The sequence below is a fragment of the Odocoileus virginianus genome, chromosome 8 (genome assembly GCF_023699985.2).
Source record: "Odocoileus virginianus isolate 20LAN1187 ecotype Illinois chromosome 8, Ovbor_1.2, whole genome shotgun sequence".
In the NCBI taxonomy this organism is placed as follows: domain Eukaryota; kingdom Metazoa; phylum Chordata; class Mammalia; order Artiodactyla; family Cervidae; genus Odocoileus; species Odocoileus virginianus.
Window position 1 is genome coordinate 25,963,248 of NC_069681.1, and position 25,300 is coordinate 25,988,547.

General features: G+C 54.3%; 1 protein-coding gene and 1 long non-coding RNA gene across 4 annotated transcripts in view; one reads left to right on the top strand and one right to left on the bottom strand.

Annotated features, from left to right (window-relative positions):
* COL4A1 (collagen type IV alpha 1 chain) overlaps positions 1-25,037 on the top strand; it is a 132,390-nt gene extending 107,353 nt beyond the window's left edge. The window contains exons 27-52 of one of the 2 annotated variants that reach the window (XM_070471414.1): positions 858-950; positions 1,034-1,138; positions 1,699-1,796; positions 2,307-2,457; positions 2,662-2,775; positions 3,590-3,757; positions 3,871-3,960; positions 4,754-4,906; positions 5,059-5,157; positions 5,269-5,358; positions 6,378-6,517; positions 7,644-7,770; positions 7,864-7,944; positions 8,353-8,451; positions 9,656-9,706; positions 10,846-11,031; positions 11,596-11,729; positions 13,230-13,302; positions 14,163-14,234; positions 15,448-15,576; positions 16,802-16,900; positions 17,788-18,000; positions 18,966-19,143; positions 22,544-22,658; positions 22,887-23,059; positions 24,703-25,037. In XM_070471414.1, coding sequence (XP_070327515.1) covers positions 858-950; positions 1,034-1,138; positions 1,699-1,796; positions 2,307-2,457; positions 2,662-2,775; positions 3,590-3,757; positions 3,871-3,960; positions 4,754-4,906; positions 5,059-5,157; positions 5,269-5,358; positions 6,378-6,517; positions 7,644-7,770; positions 7,864-7,944; positions 8,353-8,451; positions 9,656-9,706; positions 10,846-11,031; positions 11,596-11,729; positions 13,230-13,302; positions 14,163-14,234; positions 15,448-15,576; positions 16,802-16,900; positions 17,788-18,000; positions 18,966-19,143; positions 22,544-22,658; positions 22,887-23,059; positions 24,703-24,784 — 3,113 coding nt within the window. In that variant the 3' untranslated portion in view covers positions 24,785-25,037. Of the gene's footprint in view, positions 1-857; positions 951-1,033; positions 1,139-1,698; positions 1,797-2,306; positions 2,458-2,661; positions 2,776-3,589; positions 3,758-3,870; positions 3,961-4,753; positions 4,907-5,058; positions 5,158-5,268; positions 5,359-6,377; positions 6,518-7,643; positions 7,771-7,863; positions 7,945-8,352; positions 8,452-9,655; positions 9,707-10,845; positions 11,032-11,595; positions 11,730-13,229; positions 13,303-14,162; positions 14,235-15,447; positions 15,577-16,801; positions 16,901-17,787; positions 18,001-18,965; positions 19,144-20,684; positions 21,536-22,543; positions 22,659-22,886; positions 23,060-24,702 lie in introns of those variants that run through there. The other variant, XM_070471415.1, reaches the window with a different exon arrangement.
* Positions 21,601-24,984, bottom strand: LOC139036310 (uncharacterized). Of its 2 annotated transcripts, none has more exons than XR_011489037.1 (2): positions 24,895-24,984; positions 21,601-23,473 (listed from the first exon to the last, which is right to left on the bottom strand). It is a non-coding gene; the product is annotated as an uncharacterized lncRNA (long non-coding RNA). The 2 variants fall into 2 exon arrangements; XR_011489038.1 differs by lacking the exon at positions 24,895-24,984 and adding an exon at positions 24,533-24,643.
* Positions 25,038-25,300: the final 263 nt, after the last annotated feature.

Below are 25,300 nucleotides of genomic sequence, written 5' to 3' on the forward strand. Positions count from 1 at the left end.
AGCCTGTGGGGCACACACGGATAGGTCTTGAGAGGATGAAGAGAAGGTTCCTAAAGGTGGGAAAGCTGGCAGTGCTATCGGGCAGTTGGCCACATTCTGGAAGCTCTCTGGGCCACTCCAGACCCCGGCAGCCCCGGGATTAGAGACCCAGCTGCTCTGATCGGCCAGAGCTGTGTTTGCTCTGAGGATCATAAAAGCCTCATTCCCAGGCCTGGAGCTGATAGCACAGATGTGTTGGGGTCAGGCCCCGGCGTTTCCCACAGTCTGCAGCTAACGAGAGTGGCGGCCGCCCTCGGGAGGCCCTCATTATCCTGAATTCTTTAAGGTACGCAATGATTCAGTGAGATGAGGCCTGTGGTCCTTCCCTGACACAGCTCAATCCTGACACCCAGTGGTCCTCGCAGGCACGGGCGCCCAGGGGCTGGGCACCCCCTCCCAGCTTGGAGAGGGAGGGGCTTTTCTGGGCTGCTGGCGATAACCCGGCTCATGTCGCCCGCGGAGCAGGTCCTGAAGATGACTTCCAGCGAACGGGCCTCAGAGCAGCTGAGAGCCAGTCCCGTCTGAGATGCTCAGAGGGGCTGGCCAGGGGGTCCTGACTTGGACAGATGGTGACCCGGGGTCGCCTTGCTTTCTGCATCTGCTGAGTTTTCAGCTTTTCGTGACTCTTGTTTTGGACACGTAAGGGATGCCTGTGTTGACGGAACGTCCCGGTCAGTCTGGACGTTTGTGGAGAGGAGGCGGTCGGTCTCTGTGAGAGATGCTTCGGTGGAAGGAAGGGAGGGAGGTGTGTGGATGGGGCCGCTCTCCCGGACGCGAGCCTGCGGCCCTCACGCTGAGCGTCTGTTCTCTTCCTCCAGGTCCCAAGGGAGAGGCAGGAAAAGTCGTGCCCTTGCCCGGCCCCCCTGGAGCAGAAGGACTTCCCGGGTCCCCAGGCTTCCAGGGACCACAAGGTACCCTTAGCGTTCTCGCCGGTTCACCTGGGGCCTGTGGGAAAGCGCTCGTGTTCTCTGACCGCCGGCCTCTCCCGCCGCAGGTGACCGAGGTTTTCCTGGAAGCCCCGGAAGGCCGGGCCTCCCCGGAGAGAAGGGCGCCATCGGCCAGCCTGGGATTGGATTTCCAGGGCCTCCTGGCCCCAAAGGTGAGCCCTGGTGGGGCCTCATGAGGGGTCTTGTTCACGTGCCTGTTTGGGGACTTCCCTGGAGGTCCAGTGGCGAAGACTCCACTCGGTCAATGCAAGAGGCATGGGTTCAATCCCTGAGCGGGGAACTAGGCTCCCGTGTATTGTGTGGTGTGGCCCAAAGATTTGTTTTTTAAAAATGCAGGTCTGCACTGGGAGATCCGGGCTGGTTTTCTAATCAGGCAAAGGGGATGCCCCAACCTCACTCGGAGTCCCCAGAGTCTAAATCGCCATTCCCAGTCTGCAGATACTTGTGTGGTGTGTTTGTAGGGAGCAGATAGGAAAAAAAGTTTACAAAGAAGGAAAGGAACGGAGGAGCAGGAGAGAGGGAGAAAGCGGAGGGGGCGGCTGGCGTCGTGAGTGGTCCCTGCCCCCAGTCGCCCCCCACCAGACCCAGTGTGGTCTCATATTCCTTGTTGACCCCCTCAAGTCTGTTCAGGTTCATCTGAGCAGGTTAAAGAAGTGGAGGATGTTGGGAGTAGTATTTTACATTGACGATTTTTTTTGACTCTTCGAAACAGGCGTGGATGGTTTACCTGGAGACGCTGGGCCTCCTGGGAATCCGGGTCGCCAAGGCTTCAACGGCTTACCTGGCAACCCCGGTCCGCCTGGCCAGAAGGTGTGTATCGAGCATTCCCCGGACTGCTGTCCGCATCGCTGTGATGAACTGGGCACACAAATCGTAGGCTGCTGGTCCCACGGGGTGTGTTGGGTCAGCACGTTTTATGTGCCATAGCATCAGCCAGGAAATACCCAGCGATGTGGGGCAGCATACAGCCCTGCGTCGTTGCGGAGGAGTCGTTTGTTCCCGCCTCGCATCTGTGCTGTTGCCCGTGTGCGTCCTGGGTCTCCACGTGAATGTGTGTCCTGTCGGGAGTGGAGGAGGAAGGCAACTTGAAGCCCCCGGGAGGGTGGGCGGCAGCCTCTCTCAGCTTCCGTCATATGGACACTTGGGTCCCGTCATTCGTCGTGACGGGGACTGCCCTGAGCACCGCGGGGTCCTTAGGAGCCTCCTCTGTGGCCCGAGCCACAGATAGCAAAAGAGCTCCCCCGAGTGCATGCCCAGGCCTGACAGCCCACGAACCTCGGCTCGGAGGGTCACCAGCTTCTCTGTGCTTTGGGTCTCCAGGGAGAGCCTGGAGTCGGTCTGCCGGGACTCAAAGGCCTGCCTGGGATACCGGGCATCCCCGGCACCCCCGGGGAGAAGGGAAGCGTCGGAGGACCGGGAGTTCCTGGAGAGCACGGCGCTATCGGCCCCCCCGGCCTCCAGGGGCTCAGAGGTAATGTCTTACGGGCATATCTGGCTGGTGGCAGGGAGGGATCTGCTTCTTGTGTGGGCGCAGAGCCCCTGCTAGGTCCCAGTAAATGTTTGTGGAAGGAATGATGACAACCCTGGGCGGCGTCCTGGCACCTGGGGTGATGGGTGGTGCTCCTGACGCGGCCGTGTCCCTGTGTGATGTGGCCACTGTTTCTTCCCCATCCAGGTGACCCGGGACCTCCTGGATTGCAAGGCCCCAAAGGAGCTCCGGGAGTCCCCGGAATCGGCCCCCCTGGAGCAATGGGCCCCCCCGGAGGACAGGGACCCCCAGGGTCATCAGGTGATACTGCGTTCTTGCAGAATGCCCCTTCCCTAACCCACAATCTGTGGCTCAAAGGGGAAGTCAGTTCTTTTGTGGATACAGGTTTGATGGCTCAGATGGTAAAGAATCCATCTATAAAGCCGGAGACCTAAGTTTGATCCCTGGGTCAGGAAGATCCCCTGGAGAAGCGATAAGGCAGCCCACTCCAGTACTCTTGCCTGGAGAATCCCATGGACAGAGGAGCCTGCTGGGCTTCAGCCCACGGGGTCGCAAAGAGTCGCACAGGACTGAGCGACTCACACACAAAGTCACGGATGCCATTCTCTTCCTCTCTCTGAACTTGGTTTATGTGCCAAAGACACTTCCCCTTTACTGTACATTCAGTACCTTTTTAGTTTAGTTCAGAAGGATCAGCGCCTCTGTCTGATCCTCCTGCAGGAGGGGCAGTGAGTCATGGGTGGCACACAGGAGTCCGTGTCTGGAAGCTGCCTCTGCCTTTATAATCATCGTCAAGTTAGACAGGGGTGGTGGGTGGCACAGGGCAGCCAGGGAGAGCCGCCCGGGGGACGCTGGGCTGAGTCTTCCCGCCGCGGAGGGGCCGTGGAGGGGCCTGCTGCCGATGCCCCGCGGGCAGGGGGCACTTCCTCTTGGGACAGTGCATGCCCACGGCGGCCCCACACCACCGTCTGAGGAGGGGGAGCAGCTCCACGGCCCCCACCCTGACGTGGCCACAGCCACACGCCTTCTGCAGAAAGTCACAGGCACACGGGCTCCAGGGCAGTGCCGGAAACCCCGCCAGTCCTGCCAACACCCCTTCTCTTCCCCGTCTCAGGTCCCCCCGGAGTGAAAGGAGAGAAAGGCTTCCCCGGCTTCCCAGGCCTGGACATGCCAGGCCCCAAAGGAGACAAAGGGTCCCAGGGGCTCCCAGGCCTGACGGGGCAGTCGGGGCTGCCTGGCCTTCCTGGACAGCAGGGCACCCCCGGCCAGCCTGGCTTTCCAGGTGAGTGACTGAGCTCCACCCACGTGGGCCTGGGGAGGTGCCTCCTGGCTCTTGTTCACGACCCTCATTCAGCCTCCGCCACCAACGTTCACGGTCCTTCTGTCCGGCCACAGGTCCCAAGGGAGAGATGGGCGTCATGGGGACCCCGGGGCAGCCCGGCTCGCCAGGACCAGCAGGCGTGCCAGGATTGCCGGGTGCCAAAGGTAAGGAGCGGTGACTGCGGAAGAGCTTGTGTTATATATGTCTGGGCCCCAGTGCCTTGTGGGAAATTCTCTAATTGTGTAGGTTCTAGTTCATCCCAAGAAACCTGGGAAAGGACAAGGTCAAGTGAAGGGTCCAGAAGTCCCCCTTGTGTAACCCATGGTTCGTGGGGGTTATGGACTGTGCCCCACCAAAGAGTCAGGGAGAAGACAGGTTTGGGGGTACTGTTTGTTGGCACCGTTGAGTTTTTTTTGGAAAGGGTGGAATCTTCAGTCGTGCAAGGTCAAGGGAACTGAAACCTTAGAGTCGGAGTAGCAAAGAGAGTCTTAATTTTCATTTCGTATCATGACATTTGGTCCAAAATAATGTTCCGTTTTGTTTGTTTAAACAAAAAGAATTGACTTTGAACCTTAGACATAAAAGTGGTGATTTGTGTAGTTGTGTGGGAGAGTTCCCCTTCCATTACTTCACGTAGAGTTGAGGGACCACTGTGAACTGGGAGTCAGGAGGGATTTAGGAAGGAGAGAAAAATGTCATTTATTTAAATTAAGAGCTGAAGTCTCATCTGTTGGAAGTATTAGCAAGTAATGAATTCTAGAAATGGCTTTATTGTTCGTTTGCCTGATATCACCTTCTTCTGGGTAATGCGGACGCTGGCCCTTGAGTGCCATTTTTGGAGAGGCTGTTTGTTCTTTATTCCTTCTCGGTTGCGTCACTGGCCAGAAAGAACCGCGCGCTTGTCACTGCCCGGGGCCCTTGGCTGCGAGTCACTCGGTGCCCCCTCTCTTTCTGCAGGGGACCACGGCTTCCCTGGCTCTTCAGGACCCAGGGGAGACCCTGGCTTCAAGGGTGACAAAGGCGACGTGGGGCTCCCTGGCAAGCCCGGCTCCATGGATAAGGTGGACATGGGCAGCATGAAGGGCGAGAAGGGAGACCAAGGCGAGAAAGGTAACGTGGAGGAGGCTCACCTGCGGAGCGGGGAGCGGGTCGGACGAGCTACCCGGTTCTTCCCTCATGATGACCGACCCACCTGTGTTTCTATGACTTGCTTTAAGTAGACTTGCATCGTCATTATTTTTTCTTTTTCCTGTGTTGCACAGGACAAACTGGTCCGACCGGCGATAAAGGATCCCGGGGAGACCCAGGAACGCCAGGCGTGCCTGGAAAGGACGGTCAGGCAGGACACCCCGGGCAGCCAGGTACAGTGGGAAGCACGAGGTCGCCCGCACGGCAGGGGCTCGTGCGGGGAGGTGTTACCTGGTGCTCTTCGTGGCTGTTGACATGTTGGGTTTTTGTCTTTATGATCCCAGGACCTAAAGGTGATCCAGGTGTGAGTGGGATCCCAGGCGCTCCGGGACTTCCTGGCCCCAAAGGATCCACTGGTGGAATGGGCCTACCAGGTACGTGGGGCTTAGGAAAGGGGGCTTCTTCCTGGCGCGCCTGTGGCACCTGTTGGGCTGCTGGGGTGAGGCTTGGGTGAGGCCCACTGCCTGAGGACGTAATCCAGGGAGACGTGTCTTCTACACAGACTCACACCTTCATGTGAGACTTCTTGCCTAGGAAGGGCGGGCATTTGGCTGACCCTATGTCCCTGGCTTAAGAAAAACAGACAAAAGCCCTCCCAATTTAACAAGATGGACATGGGTGGTAGGCTGGGGACTTTCTCCAGGTGTGTCTATTTGGATCCATCGAAAAGGCAATTAATTCTCCACTCAGTTTTCTCAGCACCAGAGGCTCCTGCTCTCCTGACATTAGCTCAGAAGACTCTTCTGGGCCCTCTGACCCAGTGCTGAGCTGGCTTCCACACTTTGCCATCGGCATTTGCTGCAGTGACAGCTGGCACAGAGGAGGCAGGAGACAGAAAGCTGAGAGCCGAGGGGCATGGACGGTCTGGGTGCCAAGGCGTCTCAGAATCTCCTGGAGCCACAAGTCAGGCCAGCAGTCCTGTCTCACGGCTCCTCCCCAGGCCTCTGCGGGGTGCACTGTCACTTTATTTAAGATATAAATGCCCAGCTGCTGTGGGCACCTGCTTATAGGTTAGGTTGACTGTCCACATGAGTCTGGAAGCAGGGACAGTTCTGTTCTCCATGACCTGCATCATGCCCCCTCTGATTCATGAAGTTTGACTGCAGAATAAAGGACGTGGAAGCCGCTTTATGCTGTTGGGAAAGTGGGCATGTGCTGAGCAGTTAACATATTCATTTTCCCTTTGTAATGTGGCTGTCTTTAAAAGACAGGAAGGCTGTTTCCTAGGGTCCTTCTCCACGGTGGGATGACTGGCACCTTCCTGGATGACGCACAGTCCAAGAAATGAGAGATGTGTGTTTTTCCGCCTCCTTGACTGGCTGTTGAGGCGCGTTCTTATTTGTAATACTAATACCTGCTAACCAGACATTCTGCCTCCATTGTGTATTTCTAGGAATGCCAGGACCAAAAGGTGTGGCTGGCATCCCCGGCCCGCAGGGCATTCCTGGCTTACCTGGAGACAAGGGGGCAAAAGGAGAGAAAGGGCAGGCGGGTCTGCCTGGCATTGGGATTCCAGGACGGCCCGGGGACAAGGTAACTACTGCATCCTGCACGAAAGCCCCTCCCACCCGTCTCTGCGGAAGCCCCTCCCACCCGTCTCTGGAAGCCCCTCCCACCCGTCTCTGCGGAAGCCCCTCCCACCCGTCTCTGGAAGCCCCTCCCACCCGTCTCTGCGGAAGCCCCTCCCACCCGTCTCTGGAAGCCCCTCCCACCCGTCTCTGCGGAAGCCCCTCCCACCCGTCTCTGCGGAAGCCCCTCCCACCCGTCTGCAGAAGCCCCTCCCACCCGTCTCTGGAAGCCCCTCCTACCCGTCTCTGCAGAAGCCCACCCACCCGTCTCTGGAAGCCCCTCCCACCCATCCCCACAGAACCCCCTCCCACCGGTCTCCCTCCGTCACCAACGGCTGCAAGGGAGTGTGTAGCGAGCCCCTCCACACAGTAAATGAATCCTAATGGAACAGTCTCCCCGCCTCCCCCAAGGAGGACCCGAGACTTGCTGAGAGCTGGAGCAGCAAGTTCTCACGGGGCGAAGCGGAGGAACTGGAGAAGCAGAACAGGTGGCTGCTCTCTGCCACTGGGTTTCTGGCTCTTCCTCCGTTTCTGGAGTGGGCTTCGATTCCCCCTTTAGAAAGCCAGAAGTGGAGTTCCGCCAGGCAGGAGTCGTTGCAGCCACGTGTATACAGGCGGTCGTCCCGCGCCCACGTGCATACAGGCGGTCGTCCCGCGCCCACGTGCATACAGGCGGTCGTCCCGCGCCCACGTGCACACAGGCGGTCGTCCCCGCGCCCACGTGCACGCAGGCGGTCGTCCCCGCGCCCACGTGCACGCAGGCGGTCGTCCCCGCGCCCACGTGTATGCAGGCGGTCGTCCCCGCGCCCACGTGTATGCAGGCGGTCGTCCCCGCGCCCACGTGTATACAGGCGGTCGTCCCGCGCCCACGTGTATACAGGCGGTCGTCCCCGCGCCCACGTGTATACAGGCAGTCTCTGCGCCCACGTGTGTACGGGTGGTAGTTGTTGCAGCCGCGTGAATACAGACGCTAGTCCCCGAACCCACATGTATACGGGCTGTAGTCCCTGCACCTACGTCTATACAGGAGGCGCCTCCAGACCCGTGCCTACTTACCCAACAGCATTAACAGGCCCAATCTACACCCACAGGGAGACCAGGGCTTATCAGGATTTCCGGGAAGCCCCGGCGAGAAGGGAGAGAAAGGAAGCACTGGGATCCCAGGGATGCCCGGGTCGCCGGGCCCCAAAGGCTCCCCGGGCGGTGTTGGCTATCCAGGTAAGTGGGCCAGCCTCCTCCTGAGCTCGGGGTCCAGGGGTGGCAAAGAGAAAGTCACGGTCATAGGAACCGGGTGTTCTGGTTTTTCTTTAGGAAGCCCTGGGTTGCCTGGAGAGAAAGGTGACAAAGGCCTCCCGGGACTGGATGGCATTCCTGGCATCAAAGGAGAAGCAGGTAGAGACCACATTTCAGGACACATGGGGGCCCGTGGAGGGAGGTCACGGGACATCAGGCTGGGTGACCTCTGGGTGACCTGTGGGGTCACACCTCCTCCTCCAGTTGAATAGACTGTGTCTGGGGGCGCTTCCAGGGTCTTCCAAGGTCTTCACACCAATTAGACTGGAACTGGTTTTAGAAACAAGTTTTCCTGCTTGGCATGATGGATGGATACTCTTTGTCTCCACTCACTCCAGCTTCTGGGGGTCAGCATGCAGTGGTCCCTGCTGAGGGGGATTCAGGAGCAACTTGCAGGAAGCTGGGCCTGCTTGAGGGGTGGGAACGGCTCCCCAGAAGCGTGTTGGGAACAGTGGTGCATTTTCCACACAGATCAGGGTGCTGACCAGTCTGACCATTCTCTTTGAGGTCTTCCTGGGAAGCCTGGCCCCACGGGCCCAGCTGGCCAGAAAGGGGAGCCCGGCAGCGATGGAATCCCAGGGTCGGTGGGAGAGAAGGGCGAGCCAGGTACGTTGGGTGTCCGTTCCCTTTCAGAGTGAGGCTGTGCCCTGGAGCGCACATCTCCCAGAGCTTCCCATTCCTTGCTGGGTGACTGGGGCCCGGTGTAAAGTGACACCTATGTGGTTCCATCCTTTCATCTGTGGGACAGTGATGTGGACACCTGGGCAGGGTGGGATGAGAGAAGGGGAGAGGCAGTGTTCGTTTATTCCACAGATACTTCTGGGCACCTGCCCTTCAAATGGCCTGAGCTCTTGTGGTGGGTGAAAGAGATACACAGAAAGCCCAGACCGTGGCTTTCTCTGCCTGGCCTTTCTCCCTTTAGACAGATGGTCCTGGGGATAGCTGCTGCCCCCTGAATCTGCTCCTCTCACTGATGGGGATGTGGCAACTTGGCAAAAAGTGCAAGCTGTGAGCTCCAGTGATGATAATCACATGTGCAATAATACTCGTATATATTGAGTTATAATACTCATGTAGACTGAGTTGGCCAAAGAGTTCATTTGGGTTTTTCTGTTACATCTTATGGAAAAACCCGAATGAAACTTTTGGCCAACCCAACAGCAGGAGGGTGACACTCAGTGTGAAACAGGTGACCCCCGGTCATGGGGATGGAGGGAGGGACGCAGAGCTGGGAAGGGGTGGTCAGAGGCCCCCTTACTGCTGGCACTGGCCTCCTTCTACAGCTCATGTTTTCATTCTATGAGCCTTATGTTTGTATTATGTATGTTCATTTTCCTATAAAAATAATTCGTTAAAAGTGCCACCATACCTACTTCCCTCCTTTGGATCTTCCCTCACATGCTTTATGCACATTTGTGGGCTCCTTGCTGTCTGCTGGCCCACCTGGCCCTCTGCACCCCCTTTGAGAATAGCTGTTAGTTGGATGGTCATCTGAGAAAAGCCGATTGTGAGTCTCCAGACAATAATGGGAAATTAGCACCCATTTGTACAAGTTGTTTCTACTAAATGCTGTAGTGGTTCTGAGCTCAGAGGTACTTGGGAAAATGTACTACATTGTACATATCCAGTCAAGGGTATCTTAGAACAACTGTAGGAATACAGTTTTACTTGCAAAGTGCAGTGAACTGATTTCTTTGGGTTCTGCAGATTGTGTATGGTTTTGGCGCCAAGAGTGGGTATTGCTTTGTGCTGTTCTGCAGCTTGTCTGCTTTAGGAGAGGTGAACGTGGCTTCTTACCTTTATCTCGTAGGTCTGCCTGGAAGAGGATTCCCAGGGTTTCCAGGGAGCAAAGGAGAGAAAGGTAACACATTTGCCAAATCTGTTCTTCCTTTTCAGCAAACCTCTGATGCACACAGCGCCCTCAGAGCAGGGCGGGCAAATACAGGGAAGCCCTTGGACTTAGGGTGGTGATAGCTTAGGTCTGGGACAGTAGACAGGACCCTCTCCGCTGGCGCGTGACAAGCCGCCGTGCCATGTGCCGTGCCTTGGATTCATACTCATGAAGTGGGGGCATGTGGGAGGGATCCCAAGGAGGGCCCCGTGATCCTTCTAGGCCCTGACCCTGTTTCCTTCCCTTCTTCCTTTAAGATGGTCCTAGAATTTTGTCATTTTTTTGACAAGTTTGGTGTAGTATGTTTAAAACTAAACATGCAAGTTTTTTTCCTACAGGTTCTGACTTAGAAATTTAAAAAAAAAAACAGCTTTATTGAGGTGTCACTGACATGTAATAAACTGCATATATTTAAAGTGTACAGTTTGATAAATCTTGATATATGTGCACACATCCATGAAAATACCAGCACATTCAAGATGTGAACACATCACCGCCCCAGAAGTTCCCCGGGCTGCCTTGTCAGCCCCCTCCTGCCCCTTTCTGCCCCCTCCACCCCACTGCACCCCAAGTAACTGTTGGTCTGCTTTCTGGCACTATCGACTACCTTGTATTATCTAGAATTTTACGCAAATGGAGTCCTACAACATGTACGTTTCAGCCTGACTTCTTTAACTCGGCATGAGTCTGAGCGTCACCGGTGCCGTAGTTCCACTATTGTGTCTGTCCTTCACTCTTCTCGCTGAGTCGAGCTCCTTGGGATGGATATAGCACCGTTTGTTTCTTTATTCACCTGTGGATGGGGCAAGCCCTTAATTTCGGCAGTGCCATACCTTGCCGGCTTGTGTCCACATATATGCAAGTGCCTTTGCCGTAGAACACGTGCTTTAAAGAGCATAAGGAATGATGGCAGCTTCTTGGTATCCTAAGCTTTCGTTTTTCAGGTGGGCTGTGGCGGGAGTCAAGTGTTATTCAGTAAAAAGGAGAGAGAAGGGCCCCCAGCTCTGGTTTCCTCCTGGGCCTTCTGGAGGCTCCCCCTCCTCCTCGGTGCACTGGGTCTCTCTTCTTCCCTGCATTTCACCACCATCTCCACTGTCTTTACTGTTCAGGTTCAAAGGGTGACGTGGGCTTCCCAGGATTAGCCGGGAGCCCAGGAATTCCTGGATCCAAAGGAGAACAAGGCTTCATGGGTCCCCCGGGACCACAGGGACAGCCGGGATTGCCAGGGACCCCAGGCCACGCGGTAGAGGGGCCCAAAGGAGACCGCGGCCCGCAAGGACAACCCGGCCTGCCAGGTAAGGATGTTTCAGGAGCTCAGCGCTGGGGCCGAAAGAGGGACACACGACGCGGGTGTGACGCGGATGATCAGTCTTGAATGAGCCTTCTGTCGAGAAGCTGGCAGCCTTTTTCACCCCTTGAAACTGCTGAAGACTTTGGGCCGCTGTCTCCTGGGCCTCTGCTGCTGCTCTTCCCGGGTCCTCTCTGTCGGGGAACTTAGTATGCACGGCAGGGAGCCGGGGGAGGGAGGCAGGGCATCACAGGGAGGGCTGGGCCACGTGCGGTGGGGTTAAAACCGGCGTGACCTCTGTCCCCCGGCGCAGCGGTGCTGCAGGGCGACGCGGCGCCCGAGCCCGGGGCCCGTGGGGCACGGACTCTGAGCCTGGCTGTCTGAAGCAACGTGTGCTGCCTGCTGAGTCTTCCCCGGGACCGGGGTCTTCAGGGCTCATGCAGCTTTAACGTGATGTTGCCTCGGGCAGTTGGGGGCACTTGGGTGGCATCGTGACAAGCACAGTCTAATGCCACTTGTACATCAGACCACCCTCCAACCTCAAGTGTGTGTCTTCTGTGTCTCCCGCTAGGGCATCCGGGACCCATGGGGCCTCCAGGCCTCCCCGGGCTCGATGGGCTGAAAGGTGACAAGGGGAACCCAGGCTGGCCGGGCACTCCAGGAGCACCAGGGCCCAAGGGAGACCCAGGATTCCAGGGCATGCCGGTGAGTTGTCCAATGACAGGTCCTGTTTTTGGAAAGGATCAAAAGATAATACTTTGTGTGTGTGTGTGTGTGTGTGTGTGTGTGTGTGTGTGTGTGTATCCACATGCATTACATGTATGTTATACTCCCAGAGCCTCTCTAAATCAGTCCCTTCTCTCTGGCAAGTAATCACGGTAGGCAGCTGTTAACAACAGTTCTTATACTCTAGTTTTACATGAACCATCAGACATGAAATGTTACAATACTGAAATTACAGTTCAATGCCTGGCTTAAAATATAGTTCAATGCCTGGCTTAAAAACCTATGTACAAATGATACAAAAAGAAAGCCTCGGTAACACAGAAATATACACTCTATTCCTAATGCCATTTTCAGTCTGTGTCATGAGTGCACATGTCATTATATGTATGTTGTTGTGTCTGACTCTTTGCGACCCTGTGGACTACAGGCTCCTCTGTCCTTCCCTGTTCCTAGAGTTTGCTGAGATTCATGTCCATTGAGTCAGTGATGCCATCCAACCATCTCATCCTCTGCCACCCTCTTCTTCTTTTGCCTTCAGTCTTTCCCAGCACTGAGGTCTTTTTCAATGAGTCAGCTCTTTGCATCAGCTGGCCAAAGTTTTGGAGCTTCAGCTTCAGCATCAGTCTTTCCAATGGATATTGAGGGTTGATTTCCTTTAGGACTGACTGGTTTAATCTCCTTGCTGTCCAAGGGACTCTCAAGATCTTCTCCAGCTCCACAATTTGACAGCATCAGTTTTTTTTGGCTCTCTTTATGGTCCAGCTCTCACATCCATACGTGACTACTGGATTATATGTATACATATCTACAAATACTTGTTCATGTTATTTTGGTTACCTTGTTAAAATAAAGTAAAGCAAAGAAATAAATATAAGTAAGAAACAACACAACTTTTTATATATTGTGAAAGGAACAACTGTGTTGAAATATCTAGAAATAAAGGTAATATTTTAAAAATATAAGAACATCACTATATTGTAAAGGAAAATGATCCTTCTTTAGCTTTTTAACATTCCTCTCCCCATATTTAGAAGCTCTTTTAAGACAAGATATAAAGTCAGTTCTAAAGCAAAATCACTATGGTTGAGTGTTAGGAGGAAGGTTTTCCAGGAAGGTTCTTTGGTGTTGCGATGTTGCCACGACAGATGCTTAGGGAGTTTCGATTCTGTTCATGGCATCGTGTTGTGTGGTGGGGACAGTGGGATGTCAGATTCACACCTGCTCCTGGAACTGACCACATAGGTGGACAGCAGAAGGGACAGAGTGAATGAGTGAGTGTTGCCATTTCCAGCATCCTGATTTAAGCACGCACAGAGGTTTTGTCATTCTTCTTACATCTTTAATAAACCACGAGGCCCCATTTGTTCACAAAGCCACTTTCAGAATACAGAGGGGCTGTCTTGGCTTCCCCACTGCCGCCTACTTGAGAGACTTACGTCCCTTGAGCAGTTCCCGATTGACATTCTCTTGTGTGTCTAGGGCATTGGCGGCTCTCCAGGAATCACAGGAGCCAAGGGTGATATGGGACTTCCAGGAGTTCCAGGGTTTCAAGGTAAGATGTTAAGGCGATGCTGCTTGAAGACACGTGTCCCTGCCTCTAGAGCCCCAACCCTGGCACTGCCTGCTGATAGATTGGCATGACCAGGACGAGATTCTGTCCTCTTCACATTAAAACGCCCTTTCTGGATGGCAGCCTCATTTGTAGACTCTCATGCTTGAGTGTATAAAGCCATCCTAATTTCCTTCCTAAGAACCAGTGGACCTTGATGAGAAATCATGGGGGATTTGGGCCATTCATTAATTTTTTAAGCAAATATTTATTGGGTGCCTACCAGCTTCCGGGCAATGTGATTTTAACTAAAGAATCAGGTACATGTGAGTGAAAGGTGAATAAAACAAGTTCTCAGCCTGCAGGCATCTTGCGGTCTAACTGGGGACATGTGGGAACCAGATCGTTACCAAAAGCAGAGCCGCATGCCCCTCCACTGGTTGTGACTGTTTTAGAGTTTGCTACGTGTTTGGAAAAATGTGACTTCTGGGGTTTCAGAAAGGAGAGTTTCATCAAAAGTTTTACGTAGCTGACTACAAGGAGTGCTCTTTTCTTCTAGGAGCGTAAATTGGAAATGTGCTGACTGTGTGTGTGTCTGTGTATGTGTACATGTGTGTGCATGTGTAATATATGCATGTGTGTTTGTAGGCATGTATATGTATATGCAATACACACGAGCGTGTGTTAAATGTTTGTGTATATATGTATATACTGGGTTGGCTAAAAGTTCATTCAGGTTTTAATAAGGTTTTGTAGAATAAACCTGAATGAACCTCTTGGCCAACCCAACGCTCGCGTGTGTTCGCACACACGGTTATCTTTCGGAATTCTGTGCCAAGACGATATGTTCTACTTTTCTCCAGGTCAGAAAGGCCTCCCCGGCCTGCAGGGAGTTAAAGGTGACCAAGGAGACCAAGGCTTCCCGGGAACTAAAGGTAAGGGGATGCGGTCGCAACGCTCAGGCCACTCCTTGGCGTTGTTGCTGTGTGTGGCTAGTCTAGTGGACGTGTCTACCTGCGATCTGTCCCGAAAGCCAGGTTGGTTCCATCTGTGTGTGAGGTTGATCCAGCACAGAGCAGATGAGGGACTCAAGATTCACAGACTGTCATGGGCTCTGAGGGCAGACGGACATCAGCTGTGAAAACAAGGAGTGAAACCCGGCTGGCATGAGCAGGCTGGACAGCATGGAGCCCTTTATGGAAAAGGGCCTGCCCTGGCTTCTCCATGGGAACGGGGCGCGCCCAGCGGCTCCAGAGATGCGGCTGGTCTGGGAAGGAGATGATCTCCATCCTGCCCTGGCCTCCATGGGCCAGAGCTCATTTCTAGGGCTGCGTTTCGTTTTGAAGACCATGTCTTGATAGAGGGAGTTAGTAACCATAATGCACAGGGATGTGGATGATTAGTGGAAAAAACAGAGAAATGTGTGAGGAGTGAGAGAAGGGACGGGGAGGCTGTGGGAGACCCGGAACGCCTCACGATTGCGCCACGTGTTTCAGGACCCGTTCAGCCAGCGGGAGGTTCAGTTCAGTTCAGCTCAGTCGCTCAGTCGTTTCCGACTCTCTGCGACCCCATGGACTGCAGCACACCAGGCCTCCCTGTCCATCACCGAGTCCAGGACTTTGCTCACACTCATGTCCATTGAGTCGGTGATGCCATCCAACCATCTCATCCTCTGTCGTCCCCTTCTCCCCCTGCGATCAATCTTTCCCAGCATCCATGAATAGTATGAAGAGGGTTACGTTCAGTCATCGTTAAAAAATTAAGACCAGTGGCTCTGGTGTACATTCAGGCGGGTTTCAGAAAAAAGATGAGGGCAAACATCCTAATTTCACGTGTTGGGGCTCCCCAGGTGGGAGGTGAGGCCCTCAGAGGGTTGAGCTTCATGGCACGGAGGGTCTGTCAGGGCGTCCAGAGAGGAGTGGACAGTTGACACTGGTGACCTGAGTCTCTTCCCGTCCCGAGGATGCAGGATTTTAGGTTAGATGGTGGAGATGAGCAGATCCGTGTCTTGTGAGCGTCTGCTGACTAGTGTGTTTGATTGGGATTCTCCTTTTGAAAGCATTGCTTTTGGCTGGGTTTCATGTCAGATGCCGTTTCTGCCCGAGTGCTGACAGTAAGATTGACCAGTGGCCACCTTGATTCCCACAGGTCTTCCCGGCCCCCCGGGTCCCCCAGGTCCGTTCGACATCATCAAGGGGGAACCAGGGCTCCCTGGGCCCGAGGGCCCCGCGGGTTTGAAAGGGCTTCAGGGACCCCCGGGCCCGAAAGGACAGCAAGGTAAGAATAAGCTGGCTGGGCAATCGGGGGCGTGGGGTCAGGAGGGGGCTGACGTGGGCGAGCTTTCCTCTCTACCCACGTGTCTCGGGTCAGTCTCTGGGTGGTGACTGTGTAAACTCCTATTTGAAGATGACTTTCTTATCTCCCTTTAATGTATATCAAAACCATGTGAAATTTTCGAAGGGGCCTGAAAAGGCCAGAAGGTCTTCCCTGGTGGCTCAGTGGTAAAGAACCTGCCTGCCAACTCAGGAGATGCGAGTTCGATCCCTGGGTTTGGAAGTTCCCCTGGAGGAGGAAATGGCAACCCACTCCAGTATTCTTGCCTGGGAAATCCCGTGGACAGAGGTGCCTGGTGGGCTACAGTCCATGGGATCGCAGAGTCAGGCGTGACTGGGTGACTGTCCACATGTGCACACATGAAGAAAGACCAGAATGAAACACGGGGAAGCTGGGGGAACATACAGCTCAGCATTGCTGTGCTCACTTAGAACAGCGTGGGTGAAGGCGGGGGAGAACCACCTCTCCCGGCCACGAGGTGGGGGGCGGCAGGGCGCAGTGGCCCAGAATCACCACGGGAATTGGTGCTCTCCACAGTGGTCCATAGACTGGCCAGGATCTGTGCAAATCCTTACGATTGCAGACACTGTAACCTAGACGCTTTCTGCTTCTTCGAGCTAAGCAGTCCCCACTTTAAAAGCTATCGCAGAGGGGCGGGAATGGAAAATAAAGAAAAAGGAGAACAGTTAGAGTAGAAAGTGAGCATCACGGAGATTCCAGGTTCAGTGCCCTGAGAAAGCAGCGTACACATGCAAACAGAAGAACCACCCCGTCAATAATCTGAAGCTTGAACGTTATCTGAGTCACCAGAATAAGGCCGAGGGGGAAACACTTGAGAAAATGAAAAAGCATTGAATCTCCCCGAGCCCCCCCGTGCCTGCCTTTCCCCAAACTGCCTGCCGAACAGTGACAACAGAAACAGGGAGAAGCCGGGGAGAACCCCCAGCTCCGTGATGAGCAGACCGCGTGTGGGGGGTCGGTCTGGCTGTGACCCCTGTGGCGTGCGCGTCACTCTTCGGGCTTCTGGAGGAAGTTTCCCGCCTGCAGTCCCAGGCCCTGTGCTGGCATCTGCGGAGGCCAGAGAAGACATTTCCAAAGGGAAGGAGGAGGCGCAGCCCGTGGACGGCTCTCCACGAGCAGATCCTGACTCCTCTCTCCTCTCGCTCAGGTGTGACGGGATCCGTGGGCTTACCTGGGCCCCCGGGTGAGCCTGGCTTTGACGGCGCCCCCGGCCAGAAGGGAGAGACCGGGCCCTTCGGCCCTCCCGGTACGTGTGCTGCGCCCCCCAGCCGCACTGCCTCCTTGCTGCGTCTTCCGGCTCGAAGCCTCAGGCCCGGGCTGGCGAAAACCTGCAGAAGAATGCGTTTCTGGAAAGACTTCCAAAGGAGTCTGTTTTTTAGGAGAAACAGAATCTTACAGAGGGGCTGAGGGTCGTCATCACTCTTTTCTGGGTTGGGAGACAGATGTTGGTCAAAGCTCGGTGTCTTCCAGAGGTGGACGTGACTGAGAGAAGGCGGGTCGACGGCCCTGTATGTTTTCCTAAGGGTCTGTAATCGCCATTGCCGCAGTGGGGAAGGGGGAGCAGATAATGACGCTGTTGGCCAGAAGGCCGCTGGCTGCTCCGGGTTCAGGTTGAGCTGCTTCCCAAGAGGCAGGAACTCAGGTCCCATCACGGCTGAGAAGCCGGAGGCCGAAGGTGCTGCTGAGTGCTCGGAGGGTCCAGCCCAGCAGGGCGCCCTGGGACAGACTTGCGGGCCACATGGTTGCCCCCAGAGATGGGAGGACACCCTGCAAGGGAGCTTCCTTCCCGCCCTGTTTCTGCAGGCGGCCTGGGGCCACTGAGGCTGGGAAGCTACCTTCAGAGGGGGTTGTTTTAAAAATTCTGTGATAATCCTTACCCACAGGAGCCCCCAGTGCTGTAAGAATACAGATCACGTCATTTATTCCTGTATCCGTGTTCTCACATTTCCCATTTATCACAGAACTGAGCTCTTTGAGCTTCTCTTTGCCCCAAGCATGGTGCTTGTAACCCGTCCGGAGGTGGGATGCAGAGAGGGGTGACTGAGGCTGCAGGTCGGAGGCGGTGGCTGTGGGTGGCCGTGCCGAGTCTCACCTGCGCGTAACTAAGGAAGCGGCTTCTCTCCCGTCTTGCAGGTCCACGAGGCTTCCCGGGTCCGCCCGGGCCTGACGGGCTGCCGGGATCCATGGGTCCCCCGGGCACCCCATCCGTCGATCATGGCTTCCTTGTGACCCGGCACAGTCAGACGACAGACGACCCCCAGTGTCCTCCTGGGACCAAAATCCTCTACCACGGGTACTCTCTGCTCTACGTGCAAGGCAACGAGCGGGCGCACGGCCAGGACCTGGGTGAGGGCCCTACAGACGTGTGAGGCTGCTCTGTGCTGCGTCTCCAGTGCTGGGTGCTGTTGGGCTGCGTTCCTCTCCCGTCCTGTGGTTCGGGGTGTCACCAAGACCTAGTGAAGGGGAAGAGCCCTGTTTCCCTCCATCCTTACCAAGCGGCCATCCATCCAAAGGCCACCAGATTACTAATGGGGAGCCAGGCAATTGTAAAGGCTGACTCTCTAGAAAAGTTTAACAGAACTTTTGACCTCTTCCTCAAGTGATCAGACAGGATCAAGATTTCTGGAGCAAACACTCTACAGTCTGCATTATTCATCATAGAGCAGAGCAGCTTTACTGTCGCTCTTTCTAAGAAATGTCCACGTTATCCTGTCCAGAATTCCTTTGCATGTGCTAATCTCTGTCCTGTAAGTTTAGATGGACAGAGGATCGCGTGTTTGTCATCGTTTTCTTAGTCCCCTCCGGATCTGCTCCTTCAAATTATATTTTAATGTTGTGCGCCTACCTTTAACTTTCACGGAGGTTGGGAACATGTAGAAAGACGGCTCTGCATTTCATCAGAAACGTTGTTCAGTGAGTTACTCGGCTGTTGTAGAAGGAGCTGCACATTAAATTCCTTCTGGAGTTCAGTCCAGGAAAAGGTTTCTCTCTCCTGATGAACCATTTTATTTCCATTCAGCAAAATGTCCTGCAAATTCTTGATAGTCTCCTATTGGCTTTTAATTTAATGCTCGCTTCCAGTCATACTAGTGTGTTTATTTAGCTGTGTTTGTTTCCTCCTTTCTGTAATCTCAAATGTCTCTATTTCCATCTTAACGGAGGTGTCGGATGGATGACTGTCTTTAATTTCAAGTGTGTTTGTCTCCACCTCCACGCGCGTGGAGCGTGGATGTGTGTCTGTGCTGGCTGGCTCTGGCGGTCTGCAGCGAGGCGGGCTGTCAGTGGTAAGCCGAGGCGCCCTCCCCACACAGGCACGGCGGGCAGCTGCCTGCGCAAGTTCAGCACCATGCCCTTCCTCTTCTGTAACATCAACAACGTCTGCAACTTCGCCTCCCGCAACGACTACTCCTACTGGCTGTCCACCCCGGAGCCCATGCCCATGTCCATGGCTCCCATCACCGGGGACAGCATCCGGCCCTTCATCAGCAGGTGAGTCCAGCCCGTCGGAGCAGACACACATCGAGGAAGAAAGGCCACCGTCCTCAGGGCGGAGGTCATTTTTGTGTTTTTCTGTTTTCCCCGCAAACATTCAAATCATTGCCATTCTGTTTACGGATTGTGATACCTGAGCTTTGCGATAGAAATCAGCCATGCAAAGGATTGGCTGTTAAAGTCAGTTATCCTCTTACAAATTTTAATGCAAGCCCTGGGTGAGATAGAACACGTACCTCGTGTGACTCGCCGGGGTGAGCACCTTCCCCGCCATGAGCAAGCAGTGTCTCTGGAATTCCCACAAACGTGGGAACATCTTCTCTGCTTTCTTCTTTCTTAAATAAATCTCTCTGTGAGGAGTCTTTTAAGATATATATATTTTGGAATCACTCCCCACCCCCATGAAATTTTAAAAAGAATTTTATTTTTGATCATAGTAAAATACACATAACGTGAAATTTACCATCGTGACCGTTTTAAAGTGTGCAGTTCAGTGGCACTTAATGTGGGAACTCAACTTTGGGTGTGAGGGAATCCTCAAGAAATTGTAACACCTCGGACATAGAGTGTGTCTGTGCCTTATACATAAGAAGATTATACTGATGTATTATGTGCATTAGAACATGTGTATGTTCTAAGAATTCTCATATTCTCCCCCACTACACCAGTTTTTGCACCCTGAAGGTAATATTGTCCCCACTGAGAATGCATATGTTTGAGTGACTTCCCAAATTAAGTGCCTTCCACACTGATTAATGTCTGGGGTATGTTTTCAAGTCCCCCAGAATCTGCCTGGTAGGAAATAAAATGGGAAACTGGAATTATTATGACCGAAAAGTACACAGTTGTCTTATCTTTGCTTCTTTCCTTCTAATTAAAAAGTTGCTTCCTTAGCTGCACTCAGAAGTAATAGAACAGAGGCAAATGTATGAATTTGTTTCACTGAGAAGCTAGTCTTCTACACGAGCAGATAATGGAGGATAAAAAGAATGACAAGGCGGGACAAGTTTGCCTTAGCAGAGTGAGAAGGAGAAAGAACATAAGCTTTTCTGTGTTTCTTTTAGGGAAATAGCAGCTTCTGAACAGGAGGAAAGATATAACAGTGCTGGCTGAGGGGTGTCTGCAGCCGGAAGTGGGGGCTGGGTGCGTGGTGACCGCCTGGTCCCCAGATGGTCACTGCGGGCTTCGAGGGGGCCAGCCAGTTATAGGGTCTGTGGTTCCATCACATGGAAGGCTGGTCCAGATCAGTCTTCTTAAAAAGAACCTACCCTATGGACCCGGAGCAGAAAGGCTGGGTGATGCCTATGAGAAGAGTCAGGTTTTTGAAGGCCTTACATCCAACCGCTTTCTTTTGAGCCATAAGAAAACTCACCTCCTGGACCTTAAAACGGGAGCTTCCCGAGAGGCCCCTCGCCAAATGCAGAGTCCTTCTGCATGTCGGGGGTGCCTGTGGGCTGTTCTGAGTCGAGATGTTTTTTGCTCAGAACTGTGTCAGGTTCACGAGAACGAGAACTAACCACCTTTGTGTTTCTGTTTAGCTTTCCGTGGACAACAGGTAGATTGTGATTCTTTTTTGTTTCCTATTTACCGTCTTGGCAAACTTGACACTGACCTTGATTTGGCTGGGACGCGGGGGCTCTGGGATGGGTTAGGACATCCCGGAAACTGGTCCAGGAGTCGACTGGGTCTGGGACTTGCTCTTCCCTGTGGGCCTGTCACCAGTTGTTTAAATGCCCCAGTGCCGCCCGTATCAGGGTGTTCACAGCTCCCTGTTAGCTGACCCACAGGCTCTGGGCCTGAAGAGACCTCAGAAGTCACAGCCTTCACGTCACCGCTCTAAAGCGCATGTATCTGCCTCCCCTCTTGTGATCACGCCACCTGTTCCTCCAGGGCACCCAGCGCCCATGTCACTTTAACCTGGCGGTTTCTGACGACCTCTCAAAACTCACAAGTTCTTTCCAAGGCCTTTCCTTTGGGGACATCCTAAAGCTTAATTGTAGAATTAACAACACAAAATCTTTCCTCTCCAGCAGAAAGAGTAGCAAGTTTTCTGCTGTCATCCTGCCTCAATTTTCCAAGTACTTTCTGACTTTCTGCAGATGTGAGGCATCAAAAACTGTGGATTGTTTAATTGCTCTAGAGGACAGACCACTGGTCTGAGAGCAAGAACTGAGCTCAAATTCTGCCTTATGCACGCACTAGCTGTGGTCTCAGATTCTCATGAATAATACGGAGAATGAGACTGTATGAATTTCAGGGGACGACGCGGCTCGTTAAACCTGCGATTCTCTGTCCCATAACACCCATCTCACGGGGTCGAGACCGCATTTCTGCAGCAGCGTGACTCCGCCAGCGCAGCAGAGGCTGACATGAGTCACCTTCCCCTGTGCTGTGTGTCTGCTCCTGGGCCTGGCGGGCAGATGGCGGCAGATGTGAAAGGCCAATTTCAGTAACTGTTGTTTAATTGAGCCCTTTAATTCATCTGCATTTGTGTGAATAAAATCGAAGTAGCACAACACACACGCAGACTCACACGTCCGGGAAAACCGAGTGACTCATTCAGGCCTGTTCCCACTTCTCATCTATTTTTGTGCAAATGTTCCAGCATAGCTAGGTGTGTTATTAGCATCATTTGTAGTCATCTATCAGCATTGTTAGCCCCGTGTTCATTTGTGACTTGAATGTAGTTACTGCTATTGTTCATTTATTTCTTTAACAAACCGTGATCCCACCATCAGAGGGTCCCTTAGTACAGCAGGAGCCAGTCAGAATATTCTGGGTCCAGCCCCGGGCAGGTCTCCTCACTGATCTGTTGGCTGTAGGTCTGGATGGTCTCTGGAAGGAGGCACATGTGGACCGCTGGCCCTGGGTTCATTGTTTTTCTCAGTTACTGTAATTCAGCAAATGTTCTTACATTGAAGATGATTCAGGGCTTAAAACAGATCGCCATGTTCCAGAAGCACTGGCCTCTGAACTGCACCGTCTCCTTTTTCTTGAGCATTCCTTGTGTTTGCTGAGGTCAGTGCTCATCGCTGAAACGCTGGAGGATGCTGCAGTATGCAGAGAAGACACAGACGTCTCCTGCGGCCCCAGCTCCCCCAGGAGACGGGCCCTCTTACAACCTGGCTCCGGGTTGCCTTCCCCTTATAGCAGAGCAGGTGGAGAGATGACAAGTCTTGAGTGTGGCTGGGAGTTTAATATTTCAACACCGAGGCAACTCTATCAAAGCAGTGAGAGGCCCTGGGCCTCAGAGTCCAGGCAGGGGCACCTGCTCCGTTTGATAAGATGTCACTGGACCCGCGAGGCTGGGGGCAGGGCTGGAGAGCAGGTGCCGGGGAGGGGTGAGCAGGCGGGGCCCCTTCCACCGACTGAGGGTCTTGGCTCTGGTTCCTTGCAGGTGCGCGGTGTGTGAGGCTCCGGCCATGGTGATGGCCGTGCACAGCCAGACCATCCAGATTCCCCAGTGCCCCACCGGCTGGTCCTCGCTCTGGATCGGCTACTCCTTTGTGATGGTGAGTGTTTGGAGCAGCTCCGTGTTTGCCCCAGAGCCACGCCCATCACCTCCCCACCTCTCCTCTCTGGCTCCCGCCCTCACTACTGGGACGCCCTGCGAAGCGTCCCCAGGGGCCTGGCCACGGGGAGGTGTGGGTGCCCGTGTGTGACCGCAGGAGGCAGAAGGGGCGGCTCTGTAGGGGGGGGCACCCCGATCCCCGCTGACTCACGGTCCCCTTTCCCCGCAGCACACCAGCGCCGGGGCTGAAGGCTCTGGCCAGGCCCTCGCCTCCCCTGGCTCGTGTCTGGAGGAGTTCAGAAGCGCCCCCTTCATCGAGTGCCACGGCCGCGGAACTTGCAATTACTATGCCAACGCTTACAGCTTTTGGCTCGCTACGATAGAGCGGAGCGAGATGTTCAAGTAAGTGGCTCAGGCCCCTTCCCCTCGGCGACTTTTCTTTTCAGTCAGCCATGATCCACACCCGTGACCCGTGCAGAGTCCCAGAGATGGTTCTGCAGCAGTCCTCAGGGACAGTCCTCCTTCCACGTGGAAGAATGAGTCTATGAGTCTGTTCTATGCGGGTGAATAACCGAGACCGTTTTCAAAGGTGGAGCTCAGGTGACAGGCTTCATTCCTTCATTGCTGAAGAAGCATGAAAGACGAAAGGTTGTTTTCCAAAGTGAATCCACGGCAGCATCATTAAAACAGCTCAAATCGTTTTAGACGTGATACGTTTGATCAGCAGAGAGAGAGAGAATAGCCTTGGTTTTCACGGTGTCTATAAGGCTGAACTGGACGTATGTGTTGTGAGTCGCCAGTAACTGTTTTTTAGGCCTGCACGGAGGAAAATTAATTTCAGCACAAATCGCAGCCAAAATAGATAGGGAGGGACTTGTCTTTCTTTTCCTCTAACAAAATTTCCCCTTTAAAACGATGGTATCGAGTGGCTGCTGACCTCTAAGTTAGCCTGGAGCGGGGCCCAGTCTCTCCTGGACATAAAGAGGCGTCTATGCTGTTCTTAGTACCTGCTGGAGCTGCTGCGGGATGCCGAGGGGTCTGAACAATTACTTACTGTTCTTTCCCCCAAATAAGGACGTCTCAGCCTTGGAAATAAGCGCTTCTGTCTTTACCTTTTTGGAGAGCATTCTGCAGACCTCTGCTGTGACCCTGCCTCTTTCTAGCTTAGATCATAAGGGTGAAGCAGCATCTTCACTATTTGTAAGTTTCCAAGCATCAGAAAAGAGCCAGGGGCCTTTCTCGTAGCTCACAGGACACTTTCTAGGCCGCTGGGAACTTGTCGTCAACTCTGACTTGACCATTTTAGCACCAGTTCCTGGGGCTGCCCATTATAGGTAAATAGGTAACAATGGGTTTTTTTTTTCCCCCAAACCAGCAGCGTGGTACAATTAATTCAAATGTCTTCTTAAACAAGACTAGGTGAGGTCCCATGCATTTAAATAATTTGGGGGCACTAGGATTTTCACCAACTTTGCTAATATAAACCATCTCAATTTTCGGACAAGGTACTCTCATTATACAGGCTTTCCTGGTGATTCAGACAGTAAAGAATCCGCCTGCAATGTGGGAGAGCTGGGCTCGATCCCTGGGTTGGGAAGATCCCCTGGAGAAGGGAAAGGCTACCCACTCCAGTATCCTGGCCTGGAGAATCCCATGGACTGTACAGTCCATGGGGTTGCAAAGAGTCAGACACGCCCTTCAGATGTGTGTGTGTGAAGTGTCCCAGAGAAGAGTATCTTCTTAGTCTGGGGGTGTTTATAATCGAGTTGAGAGAGCAGAAGTTTGATGCTGGCATTTGAGGAGGTGGTGGAGTGGGGGCGAGGAGGGGTGGGGGTCTGTGGTGGGCAGTGGCTGAGACTTGGGGCTCAGACCGACCTGGGTGGCTCTAGGCATGTTCTCACGCCCTGGGAACGGGATGCAGGTGGTGACTCGCAGGCGTTGCCGGGGCCGCGGGATGTGCCCACAGGCAGGGCGGGGGCGGGTCCCCGGGGGTCTCCGGCGGCTGGGAGGCCCGTGCGGCGACCGGCCTCTGTGCTGCGTTTCAGGAAGCCCACGCCGTCCACGCTGAAGGCCGGGGAGCTGCGCACGCACATCAGCCGCTGCCAAGTATGCATGCGGAGGACATAGCCGAGCCGGCCCGCAGCTGCGTCACAACATGGTGCTACCCCCCCTCCCCCCCCTCCTAACCGCAACGAGCTCTAGAAATATAGCCCGTGTACCTCACTGCCCATACGAACCCGTAAGGTGCCCGACGGGGACCTGCCAGACTAACACCCCTGCTTCGCTGGCCTCTGCTGCTGGAGGGCGGCCACGTCCACCGAGCTGCCTGTGGAGGAGCCCCCGGGGCGTCCCGATGCAATAAAGAGCATGTCTGTCCTGAGTCCGTGCGCTCCTGTGTGACGCGAGACCCACCAGGAACCAAAGGGTGCTAGGGGGGCGGGGCCTTCCATCCCGGGGCGGCCGGGGCCTCCCCGCGTCCCGACAGAGCCGTTCCACCCCCAGGTGCGTGGTCTGCCGGGGTCGCTGTCGCGCGGCCTCAGAACGCAGGTCCCCGCGGCCTGTCCCAGCCGCGCGGAGCCGCCGGCCGCGCCCTTCCGGCGGAGGGGCGGGCCCGCGGCCCTTCTTCCGGCCGCCCCCTCCCTC